Source organism: Falco cherrug, chromosome 5 (assembly GCF_023634085.1).
Source record: "Falco cherrug isolate bFalChe1 chromosome 5, bFalChe1.pri, whole genome shotgun sequence".
Lineage (NCBI taxonomy): Eukaryota > Metazoa > Chordata > Aves > Falconiformes > Falconidae > Falco > Falco cherrug.
In genome coordinates, this window is record NC_073701.1 from 1071751 (window position 1) to 1088154 (window position 16404).

The 16404-nt window shown below is 54.3% G+C and overlaps 2 protein-coding genes across 2 annotated transcripts; one reads left to right on the plus strand and one right to left on the minus strand.

The window, feature by feature from the left end:
* Positions 1–95: 95 nt before the first annotated feature.
* LOC102056989 (protein Wnt-4-like) lies at positions 96–6501 on the minus strand. Its single transcript, XM_055712754.1, has 5 exons — positions 3487–6501; positions 2897–3135; positions 1874–2005; positions 1592–1716; positions 96–850 (listed from the first exon to the last, which is right to left on the minus strand). Exons 1-5 carry the CDS (start codon positions 3549–3551, stop codon positions 386–388), a joined length of 1026 nt encoding a protein of 341 aa, XP_055568729.1. The 5' UTR covers positions 3552–6501; the 3' UTR covers positions 96–385.
* Positions 6502–6529: 28 nt separating this feature from the next.
* Positions 6530–15702, plus strand: LPAR5 (lysophosphatidic acid receptor 5). Its single transcript, XM_005434363.4, has 2 exons — positions 6530–6592; positions 13383–15702. Exon 2 carries the CDS (start codon positions 13692–13694, stop codon positions 14802–14804), a length of 1113 nt encoding a protein of 370 aa, XP_005434420.2. The 5' UTR covers positions 6530–6592; positions 13383–13691; the 3' UTR covers positions 14805–15702.
* The last annotated feature ends 702 nt before the right edge of the window (positions 15703–16404 follow it).

Consider the following 16404-nt stretch of genomic DNA (forward strand, 5'->3'; position numbering starts at 1 on the left):
CCAGCGTGGCCTTGTCCTCTCCCAGCCCGTGGCAGGGAGCAGAGACAGGCACCCACCAGGTCCCAAACACAGCATGCGAAGGAGCTGACGCACTATTTGCTTTCCACTGCAGCTGGTTTATTTCTAAAGTTTAAGGATTTATTGGGCCTGTGTCCTCCAGCCCTCCATCAGGAAAAATAATTCAAACCACAAAAAGCCCAGTGAGGCTGGCGAGAGGCTGCTGTGTGGGGACCCCCGGAGCCATCCAGCAGGGCAGGAAAACCCCACAGCTCCTCTGCTCCCCCTCGGGCTGTGTCTCCCCTACACCTTTCCCTGCTTCTCCACCTCTCTCCCCCAGCTGCCTTCTGCCTGTGGCCTGGCCCCCGCCGCCCTGGCGTGCTCCCTGTCAGCGGCAGCTCTGCACCTCCACGAGGTGCCGGCACTGTTTGCACTTGACGGAGCAGCACCAGCGAAACTTGCAGCTGCACCGCTCCACCACCTCCGCCTGGGCTGTGCGGAAGCCCCTGCCGCAGCACAGCAGCTCGCAGCCATCCATGGCTGGGGATGTCCGGTTGCACTGGCGGCCAGAGGTGCCAAAGACCCCATGCCCGGGGTCCCGGTCGCAGAAATCTGGGCTGGCGAGCAGGTAGATCAGGTCATGAGCCGTGTATGGCTTGAAGCTAGAGTTCATGGGCACCAGGAGCTTGCGGGAACCAACCCGCTTGGGGTAAACCTCTGTGGCCCCCTCAAACTTTTCCTTGAGGACGTTGCCCACCTTGCGGAAGGGAGGCATGACCTTCCAGCACGCGCGCACCTCGCAGGAGCCTGACACGCCGTGGCACTTGCACTCCTTCATGTGGGCCAGGAGAGCCTGTGGGGCGGGAGGCAGCTGCCAGGCAGAGCTGGGACACTGCCCTCACCTGCCCTGCCTGCGGGCCCCCAGCTGCTGTTCCCCCAGCCCACCTGCCCTGGGGCCGGAGGGCAGCTGAGGAGAAGGGAAGGGAAAATGGGAGGAGAGGCGAGAGGGGAGGGAAGGCAAGGCTAGAGGGGAGGGAAGAGGGAAGCGAGAACAAAATAGTCTTTTATGCCAGATCACTATGAAGCAGAAGGGGATCCACTCTGTGGAAAACAGCCTGGCTTAGGTCTGTAAGAAAAATCCCTGAGAGAGGGGAAGAGACAGGGACTTGCTCTGGGGAGGTGGACAGATCTGCCCAGAGCCAGAGGACACTCAAGGGACCAGATGTCACAGCAGCCCCTGCAGAAGGTGTCTTTGCTCAGGAGGGGCAGGGAAGCCCTTCAGAGCAGAATGGAGGAACTAATTTCCTTTGCAGAAAAGGCCAAGGAAGGTAAATGGCAGCTGGGCTCTGTGAGGAAAAGGAGACTCTGTGCCGAGGCGGGGGGAGGCTGGGACCCCGCTCCACAGCGGCCAGGAGCCAGCTCGGTGTGAGCGGTGCTGGGCTGGGCTGAGGAGAGGCAGCAGGATGCAGCCCGGCCCTGGGCTCCCATGGGTGCCCCCAGCCGCTCGGGGTAAGGGGGCCCGACCCAGCTCCGCCTAGCCAGGGAGAAACCCCTGCAGCCGGGCTTGCTTCCCAGCCCTTGCTCCTGCCCTTACCTTCCTCCCAGCCTCGTTGGCCCGGCTGGAGGAGACACCGCGGCTCCTCTCGGGGTTGTCTGCAAAGGCTTGAGAGAAGGCAACCCCGTGTGACAGGTTATCAGAGCAGCCCGACCACTGGAAACCTGCAGAGGGAAAGCGGCCGTGAGATGAGGAAGTAGAAGCCCTGAGAGGAGCTCCCAGATTGCTGAGGGCTGTGAGAAACCTTCTCCCTTGGGGCGGGTCTCCCCCATGGATCTTCCCCTCTGTCACCCCATCCCTGCCGCCACCACCCTCCTTCACCTTCGGGGCTGACTCCTCGGATCTTGCGGTCGCAGCCACACTTCTCCAGCTCCCCGCGGCTGCAGGCACGAGTCACCGCAAAGGCAATGCCGGCAGCGGAGATGGCGTGGATGAAAGCAGACTCCCGCGTGCCTGCAGCGGGGTGAGAAATGGCCCCAGTCTGCAGAGGGGGAAGGCACTGATGGGACACGGCACTGGGGAAAAAGCTGCGAAGGCATGCGGGAGGAATGCTTCCAGAAGGAGACTGCTGGGGAGAAACTGCTGTCGGGATGTTCACCCAGTGCTGCTGTTGCTGAGACCCGGAGCCGGCAGGGCGATGGCTCTGGGGGGTCCTTTGGGCTCAGCGCCCCCGCCTTTGGCACAATTGAGTTCCTGGGCCAGGCGTCCCATTAAGGGAGAGAAGTCAGCAGCCCCCGAGGGAAGAGAAAGGGGAGTGGTGGGGGGGTGCATCAGGGTCTGAGCCTCCCGCACAGAGGGGTTTGTTAGGGAGGACCCTGCCACCATGTCTCCAGGAGCCAGAGACCCTGCTCACAGCTCCCCGTATGGCTCCTCCCGGCCAAACACATGCAAAATCTGTTCTGTGCTGGTTTGGGGGCACAGGCAGAGCCTTTTTCCCTGGCTGCAGCAAAGAGGGACTGCAGCTGCAGAGCAAAGCGTCTGATATGAGCTGCTGCTGCTCCCAGGGGCTGGGCTGGCGGCAGGCAGGGAGAGAAGGTCTACCAGTCTGCAGAGCTGGTACCCGGAATGGGCTAGGTGGAACCAAAAAGCCAAACCTGACCAAATGAGAAAGAAGTTTAGGCAGAATAGTAATATTTGTAATAGCATATGCATTTGGTTCAGTTTGCTCTGTGTTGACAACTATTAATACAGCATGCGGAGGAAGGCACTGGCCATTCTGGGGCTGGGCCCAGTGTGACACTTGCACACTACCCCAGGAAAGGCTGATGTGTCAAGGGGACCGTGTAGGCTTACTGAAGGGACCCCGTACCCAGTCTGCCTGCATTGCCCGCCCCCCCCCCCGACCTTGGACGGTGACCTTGCCAAAGACCTGCAGCCCCTGCAGAGTGGAGCAGTTCCAGTGGCGAGAGCGGAACTGGTGCTGGCACTCCTTGACAGCCAGCTCTGCTCCTTGCTTCACCGCATCCATGGCTTCTACCTGGCGCTGGCAAATGCGGACCTGCTCTTCTGCCAGCCCTGTCAGACCCTTACAGCCCCCGGGGCCCTGGAGGGCCACCTGCAGGGAAGTGTCCTCGGCCAGGTACCTGTAGGGCAAGGGAGAGATTCAGTTGCAGGTGGACTAGAGCCAGGGCCATGTCTGTGCTGGACTCGCCCCCTGTAGCCTTATTTTAGCGCAGAAAAGGGGCAGGGAAGATGTGCCATCTCTTGTCTGTGCCAAATTGGACATTCCTGCTCCCCACCCTGGTCTGCACCTCTTGAGCTTCACCATCCCTCTCCCTTCATGCTCCCAGGGATGTCCCTCCTCATGTGCTGCCTTTGGATTGCCCAAGTTCCTTCTTCCACCCTTTTCTCAGAGATCTGCCTGTTTTCTTGGGAGACAGCATGTCCCCAGATGACTTTCCAACCCAGACAGTACAAGTGCAAAGCGTACTTACAGCCAGGTCATGGCAAGGACGTGTTGCATGGGGATCAGCACCACGTACAGCCTCACCATCTCCATCCTCTCCCCGGCAAAACTCCACCTTCAGCCACGGTGCAGCAGCCGCCTGAATCCCCTCCTGGACCTCCCACTGCCTCTGCCTGGGAGTCTCTCTCACAGCAGCTCTGGCCCAGCACTGCAAAGCATGGGTAGCCTCTGCCCTGGGCAATGACCATGGGCTGCCATGGTGTGCCAGCATTGGAGACCCGGTAGCCCACAGAAAACTGCTGGGATGGTCCTGTGTGGGCGTCCACGCCGGTGCTGTCCCCTACCTACAGCTCGGGCAGCGTGGTGGGAGAGCTCTGAGCTAGGGCTCTGGGGTAGGCACCCGTCAGAGGCAGCTCAGATGGCTGGGAACAGTGTCAGCATTACAGCCCTGGTCTCTGCTGTCCTGTCAGCAGACGATCTGGTGGTCTTCCTCCACAGTCAAGTCACTTCATCAGCAGGAAGCAGCCCGAGACCCGGTCGGCAGCAAACAGAACCTCCACGCCAGACAAACCTGGCAGCTCCAAGCAGCTGCTGCTAGTCCAGCTCGTCCCCACTTCGTCACCCAGCCCTTTCGGGGAGCCAGAGGGTTTCCCTGCAGTGACAGCTCGTGGGAGCAGAGAGGGGAAGACCTGCTGCCCCACTCATCCCCAGCCACCGTCCTTGAGGACCCTCCCTCATCTGCCTCCTCCAGGCTGGAGATTCTTCTTTTCTACCCTGCAGCACACATAGCTACAGCAAACAAACACAGCCCAGCTGCTCCCTGGCTCTCTTAACTCTTTCCCTGGCAGGTCCCCCTTTGTGCCCCCTGTTTTCTTCCCCATGGCAAGAAGGACAGCCCTTGCCCTTCTCCTAAGTAGGCACACTGGGGTGGCTGCCCGCCTCAGCGCGTGGCCCTTTCCTAAGAGCCCCTGGGAGTCCAGGGAAATGTCAGCTCTGTGCCCAGGGAGCTGAAACGTCCTGGGGGAAAAGCCTGCCATTCCCTAAGTGAGCCTGGGAAGTGCCAGCTGTCCCCACCACCCTGGCAGGTGACACTCCTCCTGCAGCCCCGGGGCTTCTGCTTTCCCTGCCCAAATCATGCAGAAAGTGAAACATGGCTGCTCGACCCGGCCGTGGCTCTCCCAGTGTGGCCCTGCACGGGGATTCACCCCTTCCCTGTGCTTTTCCACATCTCCCTGCACAAAGGGGTCTGAGTAGCACTGGGCTTCATCAGCCATCCCTTCCACCCTGAGCAGCCCCCCTGCTGCAGAACGCTTCCCACCTCTCTCCTTGCCTTCCCAGTGCCCCTCACTCTGCCGGGTCCTTGCTCCTGCTTTCTGGAGCCAGCGCTCCGGGGTGGCAGGCATGTTGGGATCTGCAGCGTCGGGGTGTAGCCTCCGACACACACCCCAGTAATCTGGTCTTACCTGCTGTCGACTCACAGCGGTGAGGACATGCCAGGGGTTGCGCTGCTCTTCCCCACCAGCTGAGCCCCTCGCGGACAGCAAGGGGCGGAGGTATGAGCCCACCCGGGGGGAGATGGAACTCATGGGCTGAGGCACCGAGTCACGGTGAGGTGAGTGACCCTGGCTGGGTGAGGGATGCTGCGGGGCTCGCGGGCTAGGTGAAATGTCAGTGTCCTCCTCTTCTGATACACATGGTAAAGCCAGGACTACCCAGCTCAGCCAGATGTGTGCACATGTGTGCAGGGGGCGAGGGCCACAGGGGAGGGGGAAGTTCCCACAGAGGGTGTCCAAGACTCCTTTTGCAAAGGGAGAAGGACACACACACATTCCCCGGTATATTCGCAATCCTTATCGGTACCAGAGCCTTGATGGGAGCTGAAGAGACACAAAAGGCTGCAAGAACAAAGATCCCAGCAACTAGGAAGTGAGAAAGGGGGGCTGGTTAAAAAACAGAGAGGCACTAAAAAGGAGCAGGGTGAGATCGATGGGTTGGGTGCTTTTGTACCTTCCAAGGATTTATGAGGGGCAGGAACATAGATCCCTTGGCGCATCACTCCCTGAATGAGGAGACAGTGATGGCAGAACAAGGAGGCAGGAGTGAGAAAGTCAAACACCCGCAGCAGCAGCCAGAGGAGCCGGTGGGGGACTGCAGGGAAGGAGGGAGCCCGCAGGCACGGGGCAGCAGCTCCTGGGGAAGGACGATGGCCGGAGTAGGAGTACCCTCATGACCTGTGTCTTCTTCCAGCTGTGGCTGGGACTGGCAAAGCAGAAATAGGACTTGAAAGAACAGAGCATGCACTGGGTTCTGGGGAGGACAGAGCCCTTCCCAGCTACCCGTGGCGGCACTGGGGCGCACACCTCTCACTAAATCAACCCTTGCACCTTCTCAGCACGGTGCCTCCTGCAGCCTCAAACACCCGCTGAGGTCTGTGGCAAACGTGCCTTTGCCTGCCACAGGCACTGGTACCTCTTCAGATCCCGGTTCTTTCTGGGTGCCACATGGCAGCGGCGCACAGCTGGCCCTGGGCAGGAGCTCAGCCCCCCAGTGCCGGAGGCCATGGGGCTGGCAGGGCTCTGAGCCTTCATGCTGGCTACGGGTTGACTCAGCTTTGCTCTCACTTCCCTTATTTCACTTTTACCTCATGTTTAGCGATGTTTTGGGAAATGGGATATTTTCATTTTCCCCTGTCAGTTCTGGGGGTGGCTGCACGAGCATGGGAATGAAAAGGAGCAAGTATTTAGCACTATGACCCAGGGCAGGTCTCCTCAGTTGCAAGGACACCTGGGTATCACTTCTTTCACAATTATATTTGCTTTCATAAGATGCATTTAGCTTATCAGCTTTTGATAGCAAAGTTCGTGCTTTGTGGCTAACCACAAGTGCGCCAGGAAGTGCGAAGGACGGGGGGGATGAACTGCAGCACGACAGCCCAGAGCCAGCCACGGCGGGGCAGGTGGTGGCTGTGATTTAGATGACCAAGTCTCCAAAGAGCCTGCCTGCTTCCGCTTTGATTTGAGCTACCCGCAGTTCTGGTGCCTGGATCAAGACCCCTGCAGCGACAGCTAGCTCTCCGACCCCTGCAGATTGCTAACTAGCAAGCCTGCCGCACCCTCGGCTCTTCACTGGCAGAGGTGAGTGAGATGGAAACATCTGGAGAGTAGGACGGGCTGGGGGCACTGGTCCCCATGAGCTGCTGTGCAGATGCTGCTGGTCCTGAGCACGGGACACTGGGGAACCCTCTATGCCTCCTCAGCTGCCTGGTGAACCTAGAGGAGGCGCAAGGCAAATGTATTCAAATGGCGGCTTTCTTTGGGATCCTGCGACACTAAGAGCATGGGCAGCCTGCAGAGCTTACCGGCCACGGTGCCCACGATGGAAGCCCTCTTCCACAGGACCCTCAGGAGGCGAAGGGGGGTGACAGATCCAGGGAGCAGGCAGTAGCAGTGTGACCAGCCCTCATGAGTTAAATACAGAGTTCTTGGCTTTGATGTCACGTATCTCATGAAAAACAAGCCATTGTAAGTCTTGAATGTCTTCACAGTTCTAATCTGACAATAATCTAATTCCTCAGTTTTTTTAAAAAAGGTGAAAAGTGGGGCTTAAATATCACCTACAGCAGGTAAAAAGCATCCACGTTTATGAAAAAATATAACTCAAATTTCTAAAGCAAACTTGGGTGTTTTTTTGAGATTTGGGGCGCTCTTTGGTATTTCCTTTTGGTTTCAGATTTACTAAGTGAGCTCGTGCTGTTGGCATTTCCAGCTGCACCGCTCTGCACCCCAGCCTGCATGCCCAGGGGCATCCCCTCTGCCCCCCACCCAGGGCAGCCCCCAAGCATGCCAGGGTTTAAATGACAAGTTGCTCTCGGACATGCTGGCCCCACAGCATGCTTGGCAAAGTATTTTCCAGCTGTCTTTTCCCACCTCATTTCCCAGCCCCATGCATAAAGCTGTGTCCCACCACACTGTGCTCCATCATTTCTGTGGTGCTGGGCAGCAGCAGCTACCGGTGAGGCAGCATCAGGGGAGAAGATGCCAGAACCAGGCAGCGGGATGCCAGGCACGCATCCCACCATCCCAGGGCACGCCCTGCCCATTTCGGCTGCTGTATGCAAGCACAGCTAGGGTGTCCCACCCCCACAAAGAAAAAACTCAAAATCCCCACGGGTTTTGTGTGTCCTGTGGGGCCTCCCTGCCCAGCAGCTGGTTTTCTGCCTCTAGGGAGACATGCCCACCTTGGACCCGACTTCTGCTCGTCTCAGCCCAGCACCCCATGCCAGGTAGGGCTCCAGGCAGCTCCTGGGCATGTGGGGGAGGCATGTGGCTGTCACTCCAGTGGGGTGGTCACGGGGGGGGTGGGGGAAGAGAGGACATCCTTTTCAACTGTTTTCTGACACTGTCCACCCATCCTCCAGCATCACGTTCTCCTTTCCCATCACACAGCAACAGCAGTCAACGGTGCTTCCGTCTCACACCTACACGTCTTCCTCCCTCACTTGTGTTTCTCCTTCCTTCTAGTTTCTGCAGCTTCTCCTCCTCCACAGCACTTGCTCAGACTGTCTGTGTGTGTGCGCACACACGGCACGTCATTCCCCCATCCTCCCCTCCCAGGGCACCAATACTCACAACGAATCCGTTTTCCACCTGAAAACAGAAAGAAGCATCTGCCTCGGTCTCATCTGGGGTTTGAATTGCTCTTTTCTGTCCCTGCTGGGGAAAAGGCCACGTTCTCGGCAGATGGTTTCAGAGGTAAAAGGATGCTTCCTCCACCCCCTGGGCCACGTAAGGGTCAGTCACCAAATGCCAAGTTCCTTCAGGTTTTCAAGGCAGCACCTCATCATCAGGAGGAAGAGGATTAAGCTGTGGTTCTGTTGCCTCCTTAAAGAGCTGGTGACAAGGTCGCTCAGCAGCTTTCTGTAGAGCAATGAGTACTTGAGGTTCTTCTAGAGGCAACCACAAAGAATGTGGCCTGGGGCTCTCAGACATCAACTAGGATACAACAAGGATATATCCAGCAAGGATAAGCCAGTTTCAGCTTTTCTGTCTCCCTGCTGCCAGCCTGCTTTACCCGTAACTTTCCTTTTCAGCAGGGGACAGTTGAAGCAGTACCTCCAGAGCTCTGTGGAGAAATGCTCCATTCCTACAGCTCTGTCTTTCCAAAGACCATGCATGTACACATCTCATTGCAGGTCTCTGAGATCTTGATTGCAGTATCTGCTAGGTCAAATTTGAGACTGTCAGCTTAGCTTCAATAACCACCACAGTGGGAGTCTTGCTTCTGTGTTTCCATCTGCCCACCAAAAAAAAAAAAAATCCACTCTAAAATCTTCAGGCTATTTTCCACTCTCAGTGATCTGTGATGCCACTTTAGAGCTCCGCTGTTAGGTGTCTCGAAGGCTGCAGGGGCTAGTACATCAGGAAAGACAACTCTGGGAAAAAAAGGAAAGGTGATGGTGGACAAAACCCTAGATGCCTTTCTTGCACTGGTGGTGCCCAGGAAAGCCTGGGAGATTTCCACAGCAGAAACTCTTTAGACAGGGAAATTCCTCACAGGGCTGTCTCTGATCAAAGCGCTAGTGGGAACGGCTACAGAGCAGCATGATGAACTAAGCAGCGGCTGAAACCACATGGCTCCTACCCCAGAGGTCCGAAAGCCACTGAAGGGTGGAAGACCTGGTAACTGGGGTGTAGAAACATTTGCTCAAAATTGCTTGTAAAGGCTCACTAGCAGGCACAATTTGAGAAAAGGTTCTTGGGGGATTTCAGACCAGGGACCTTGATGTCCGTGCAGAACAAATTAGTGGAAGCTATTATAAAGGAAAAAATCAATTGGCGTGCAGTCACTTCTAATTACTGAGGAAAAGTCATCATGGCTTTTATAAAGGGATGCTGCGTCTCACGGTCCTTCTTTGAAGCAGTCAATAAGTACGTGAACAGGGGCCCGTGTGGATTTCCAAAAGGCTTTCAAAAGGGCTCTCACCAATGGGGCTGAAAGAAATTCAGAGAAAGTGTTCCTACCTGGACAAAAAACACCTAAACGGCAGGCCAGAGAATGAGGGGAAATTGCTGGTTTTCTGGGTGGAGTTATAAAATGCCAGTGCTGGGTCTTGGACTGTCTGACTTATTCATGAGGGATGAATAATAAAATAATAAATCTGTTGGTGACATAAAATTATTCAAGTTAGAAAAGATGAGGGCTGGCCGCAAAGAACTGCAGAGATTAGGAGAAGTGTGAGTGACTGGCCTTAAAATAGCAGCTGAAATTTCATCTAGCAAAGTGATGAGAGAAAACAATCTGAACTGACCATTAGCCCTTGCAAATGAGGTCTGCGCCTACTCAGCTCAGTGCATCCACATCATCAACATGGTGTTTGTGCAGCCCACCACAGGCTCATAAAGGCTGCAGCAGACGTGGGAAGGTGCTGAGAAGGGCAAAGAGGACGTCCAAAAGTACCGAACGGCTCCTCTGCGAGGAGCAGCTCTGAAGGCATGGACCCCTTAGCCTGAAAAAAAAAGGAAAAGGTTACTGAGGGGGAATGTGGTAGATGTTTATAAAATCATCAGTGATAAGGTGAAGGTGAGCAGGCATGGGGTTTTCACTGTCTTTTCCAGCACTAAAACTAGGAACTGAAGCTAAAAGGTGGCGATTCAAAAATCAGTACAAGAAAGTGGTTCTTCTCCTCAGGTGCGATTAAGCTGTGGAACTCCTTGGCACCCCTGGCACTGGATGTTGTAGATAGTAAATTTTACATCGACTCAAAAAGCAGCTGGAAAAAATCAGGAAAGAAAAGTTCCCTGAGGACTGAATACAAACAGGTCACCTCTGGCTCAGGGAATCCCTGTGCCACGGTACGCTGGGAGCGGGAGGGGAACTTGGAGGAGCATAACAACGTGATTGCACTGCTCTCATGTTATCCCTGCACCACCAGCAGTTTGAGGTAGAATGCCAGCTGTAGGTAGACCGCTGACCTCGCACAGGTGGTCAGTGCCCACATGTTATTTGTCTAGAGGTGTTTATGGAATATCCCTTGATAAAAACAGCTTGTTGGTGGAGACAAGTCACCTTCACCTGACACCTGGCAGGTCTGGGCACACGTGGTAGAGCAGGTGATGGTCTCTCACAGTCTCAGTCTCACTTGCTTTGTCTTGGTCAAGGTGAAGGTCTCACCAGTCTGGTCAGTCTGCAGTCACTGCAGGGCTTTGGCTCTAGAAAAGCTGGCATATCCTCCTTGAGATTTTTTTGAGGCACTAAATCATTTCACTTGAAACCACCAGCATTCTTGCCATTTGCCTTGCTGGATTATCTCATGTTTCAAACTTATTCAAGTCTTCACACAAAGTTTTCATCCACCAGGAAGGGTGAAGGCGGCTCAGATATAGCTTGACAAGCAGTAGAAGTCCCTCTAAGAACCCCATCTTGGTGGTGGACCTGCCCAACAACACAAAAGGACGGGCAAAGTGGTAGTTCTCTGCTCTCCCGTATCAGACGTCCACTTCCATCGTTTAACATATCGTTACCGGAATGAATCTTTTCCTACCTGTGAGGCCAGCACACGCTTCTGGCTTTAACAGATCCTCCCCCGAGATCTGTGCGTTGCCCCACATGCCACCCAGAAGGTCTGACACTCTTGTTGTGCCTGTCCAACTGCTGAGTAGCTGCCTCTTACAGCAATATCAACCTTATATAAAGATTTTCTCCAGGCAGAAAATTCTGCTTTCCTTTTGAAGGAAATCAAGGTCTTTGTGGGCTCTGCAAGGGAGTCCCTATGTAACCCTGCAAACAGCTGTGGGGAACCACGTCCCCCTTCCCAACCCCTACTCCACTGCAACAGCTTTGAGGGCAGACATCTGGTTTGGGGATGCTGGAACAACTAAGGCAGCCCCTAGCCCAGCCCCCTACTCAGGGCAGGGTCAGCGGTCAGATCAGATGGGGTTACTCTGGACTACCCAGAGTCTGGTCTTGGAAGCTGCCAAGGATGGCGGCTCCACAACCTCTCTAGGAAACTTGTTGCAACTCCTGACTGTCCTCACGGTGAAATCCAGCCTGAATATCTGTTGGTTCAGTTCATGCCTGTTGTAGCCCTGCCATGCCTCGCTGCAAACAGCTAACGCTGTCCTCTTCCAGCAGCCACCTTGCAGGTACGGGGAGTGCAGTGGGGTGGCCCTGGCTGGGCACCAGGTGCCCACCAGGATGCTCCATCACCCCCCTCCCCAGCTGGACAGGGGAGACGAATACAACAAAAGGCTCCTGGGTTGAGGTAAGGACAGGGAGATTGCTCAGCAATTACCATCGCAGGCAAAACTGACTCAATTTGGGGCAAAATTAATTTAACTTTTTATCAATCAAATCACAGGAGGATGATGAGAAAATAAAACAAAATCTTCAAACACTTTCCCCCACTCCTCTCATCATCCCAGGCTCAACTTTACTCCCGATGTCTCTCCCCACGCCCTGGGCAGCGCAGGACGGGGCTGGGGCTGCGGCCAGTCCCTCACACGCTGTCACTGCTGCTGCTTCCCCCTCATGGGGAGGGTCCTCACACCCTGCCCTGCCCCAGCGTGGGGTCCTGCATGGGCTGGGAGCGGGGATCTGCTCCCCGTGGGCTCCATGGGCTGGGGGCACACCTGCCTCACCGTGGGCTTCATCACGGGCTGCCGGGGGGGATCTGCTGCAGCACCTGGAGCCCCTCCTGCCTCCTCCTGCCCCGGCCCGGGGGGCTGCAGGGCTGCTGCTCTCACACAGCCTCACTTCTCTCTCCCGCTGCAGGTTTTCCCCCTTATTCTTAAATCCGTCACCCCTGAGGTGCTGCCGCTGTCACCGCTGGGCTCAGCCTTGGCCAGCGGCGGGTCCGGCTGGGAGCCGGCTGGTGTGGGCTCTGTCGGACACGGGGGAACCTTCTGGCAGCTCCTCACTGAAGCCCCCACTGCAGCCCCCCCACTACCAAACCCTTGCCACACAAACCCAGTACAGGGAGGCTACCATTGTATCCCCTGGAGCCTTCTCTTCTCCAGCTGAACAAGACCAGTTCCCCCAGCATCTCCTCACGGGCCAGTTCTCCAGCCCCCAGACCATTCTGATGGCCTTCCACTGGGCTCAGCCAGCTGGTCAGTGTTTGGCAGGACAGTGTTACCATTGCTGTCTAGAGTGGTTACCAGCCTCACGCTACGCTGAAGTCCCAGGTATGTTTGCCCGCGTGAATCCCATGACCCTTCCTCTCCTGCGTGCTCCCTGACCTGGCTGTGCTGCTCCGTGTCTGTAGGACATGGGCTGTTTCATGCCTCATGGTGTTGTAAGCCGGGAAATGATGTGAGGAGAGGAAATCCAAGTAAGCACCGCTGGTCCCACACAAGCGAGAACCCCAGAGTGACTGTAAGGAACCCCAGCTAGCTGGGGCTCAGGGTTCTGTGGGTTGTTTGAGCCAGGGAAGGAGCTCGGGTGGAGCTGAGTCTAACTGTAATGTAATTCTTTTTATCTGCAATGGATGTACAGAGTCCAGTTTCTCTGATATAAAACAATACTATGCAGTTTTTATTTTAAGTTCCTTGCAGTCAGCATTTTCCCCTCAAAATGCTTGCGCTCTCCTTTTTCTTTCTTTCTCTCTCTCTTTTTCTGGAGCTGCCTTGCCTACTTTCCCTGTGTGCTCCTGCGCTCCCCCTTTCCGGGACACATGTGCTCCCAGAAGCCATCAAAGCCACGTGCATTTTCTGGGGCTAAGTGACACAAAATTCTGCACAATTACCTTTGTTGTGCTCTGGCTGCTTCTGCCATGTAATTGCTCACTTTTCTACTGGCCATTTTTCTCAGTCTTTTGGTTTCTTTGTGAGTTCTTGCTGCAGAAGCCACCATGGTGGGATTTTAACATTTCAAGAGATTTCCTCCTCTAACTTAAACTCTTTTGCCTTGGTCTTCCGCTCTGACCAGGAATTGTGCTGACAACTGGCAATGTTCTTCCACCGCATCGCCGTCCCCATGACGACTGGGCAGAACTGCTGAACAAGAGGCAGAAGCTGACTCCAGGTGACCACATTACCATCCCTGCCAGATGACCACGGACCAGCACCAGTCAGGAGAGAGATGAGTCCATCCACACTCCAACTGCAGATGAGGGGAATGACCCACCTACAGCTTCTTAGAGGGGAATGACTTCTCTCAGTGCTTTTCTTTGTGCCTCTGTAGCCCACTGGCAGGCTCAGCCATCTCAGCGAGATCCTTCCCTGATCCGTGCTGGGCATGTCAGCTCCCAATGAGTCTCAGACATGCAAGGATTACAGCTTCAACCACCACCTCCTCCTGCCTGGCTACATCCTGATATTCATTACAGGTTTGATGCTGAACGTGATGGCCCTATGGATATTCATCCGCTACCTGCGCCTGAAGTCTGTAGTGATGATCTACATGTTCAACCTGGCCGTGAGCGACCTCACCTTCACGCTCCCACTGCCTCTGCGACTCTACTACTATTCCAACCACCACTGGCCCTTTGGTAACACCCTATGCCAGGTCTCTGGCTCTGTCTTCCAGATCAACATGTATGGTAGCTGCCTTTTCCTCATGTGCATCAACCTGGATCGCTATGTTGCCATTGTCCACCCACTTCGCTGGCGACATCTGCGGCGCCGCAAGGTAGCCAGGCTCCTTTGCCTGGTTGTCTGGGTTGTGATCTTCATGGGCTCCATCCCCACAGCCATAGTCCACAAGCAAACCCACTGTAAGGTACAGAACCAGACCATTTATCTGTGCTTTGAAAACTTTAGTGACAACATGTGGCAGAATAACCTCTTCCCCCTAGTCATCCTGGCTGAAATCTTGGGGTTTCTCCTGCCTCTCAGTTCTGTGATGTACTGCTCAATTCGGATCTTTCAGGAGCTCTGCCAGGACGGCCAAACAAAGACCCTGCGACAGCAGAAGACTCTCCGTCTCCTCTTGGTCAATCTGGTCATCTTCATCATCTGCTTTGTGCCCTACAACACTACCCTGGCAGTTTATGGGATGATAAAAGCCCGGGTGATTAAGGTTGAGAAAGAAACACAGGCCTCCATACGCCAAGTGTTAATTATGGCAATGCTGTTGGCCAGCATGAACTGCATGCTGGACCCCTTGATCTACTACTTTAGTACTGAGGGTTTCCGTAACACCTTTAAGAAGCTGCGGCGGGGACAAGCCTGGGACTCGGATATAGGGACGCTTAAGAGTCAGGTTGTGGATAACAAGTCGAATCGAGACCACGCTCTTTCAAAAGTAAAACAGTTCCCCACTAAAAGCTTTATCCGTCCCAATGAATCTTTGCCATCGCTTCCTACTGCCATATTTTTGAATGGCCCTATTGAAGACTCGGAAATATAACCATAGACAGGTCATACCGTCATAATTATCACCCATTTGATAATTACAGCAGGACTGCGGGAAAGCTCAGGATAACGTAGCAAACCCTTTGAGGGAACGCAGCAGACTGCATGTGGGTGAGCGTGATGATGCGAAGCTGAAGGATGAAAGGCTGTTTGGAATAAACAGAGATGCCTTGGTGACATGGTCCCACCTGACTCCTTCGATACAGGAAACATAGCAGGGGAAGAAGGACTTGAAATGATCCTGGTGTGTCTAGGACAGGTCAGCACAAATTCCTATACCACATCCATCCCGCCGGACACCTCCCAGCTGCACTGTAGCCTGAAGCAGTTCTGGGGATAATCAGAACACAGATACGGTACTCACTGCTGACAGAGTGGATTTAGTAGTAATGACTGAGGGAAATTCTTGGTTTTTCAACTAGATGCTTGATGCTTCAGTCTGAGTCTTCAGTCCAGCTCAGGGCACCTAAATAAGCACGTTAATTTTCCAAAAGAGTCGAAGCATTTAGCAACCCTTGCTGGGGTCAAGGAGAGTAGCTGAGTGTTTAGTGTTCTTGGAGAAAATAGGTTCCTAATTGTATAGCAAGCCACAGACCTCAGCAAAACAAGCTTTAGGAGGCATGTCAAACGTGCTGGTGCAGCTGTACACACACACATGCAGCACAATGGCTATACATTTACCTAAAGCAAAATGGCTTGGGAAATGCTGGCATACTTAAAAACACACCCAACATCCATAATGGCCCCAGAAAAAAGAGAAGACACCAATACTGTGGTCATTTCTGAAGCTGACATTGACACCAGTGCTTTGCACTCCCCTGTCGCTCAGCTATACGGTGATTGATTTTAGCTCTGGGTGATTTTTGCTGTTAAAAAAAAATGATGTCACAGAACGAGGCTGCAGTGAAATATATTTGCTTGCACTGTTTGTACATGCTTTTTCAGCCTGCACTGTATGCGAGAGCCCCATAAATCTCCCCAGCAGTGAGAGATCCAGCTGCAGAGGCAGTGCCAGAAGCCCCAGTTACTCACTCCTGCCAGTGACCAAGGGTGCCCTTTCCACTCACACCGTAAAACAGCTTCTCTGTGGCTTCCAGCAGGACTTAGGCTATCCCGGAGTGGGTCCATTATGGTATATTTTAATTTTTTTGGAAAATGTTAAAGGAAAAGTAAAGGAAAGTGACAAGAAATGCAGTTCAGAGTAAAGTCCTGGTGCTTAGACTTGTAAATTAGCAATGAATCTTATTTCAAGGCCCTGCCTCATGATTACTGTGGGAATAAAAGTACACCTGAGGAAGGCCAGCTCCAACCCCTTCCTCAGCCTGTGCATCCCCAGCAGACCAGCCTTGAAATATATCTGCAGATGAAGGACATCTAATGGTGTCCAAGAGATGCCATGAGAGAGCTGGAGGAGGGCTTGCAGGGCAGCCGGTATTTCTATTTTGAAAATTCTGGACTTCCATGTCAGCGTGAATCATTTGTGATATCGTGCAGCTGGAGAGGGAATGGAGCCGTGCACTGATCTTCTCCTGGGGTCTGATGTTACTCTTTTGTTCGGGATTTATGGGGCAGTGGAGTGACATTACAGCAGCTGC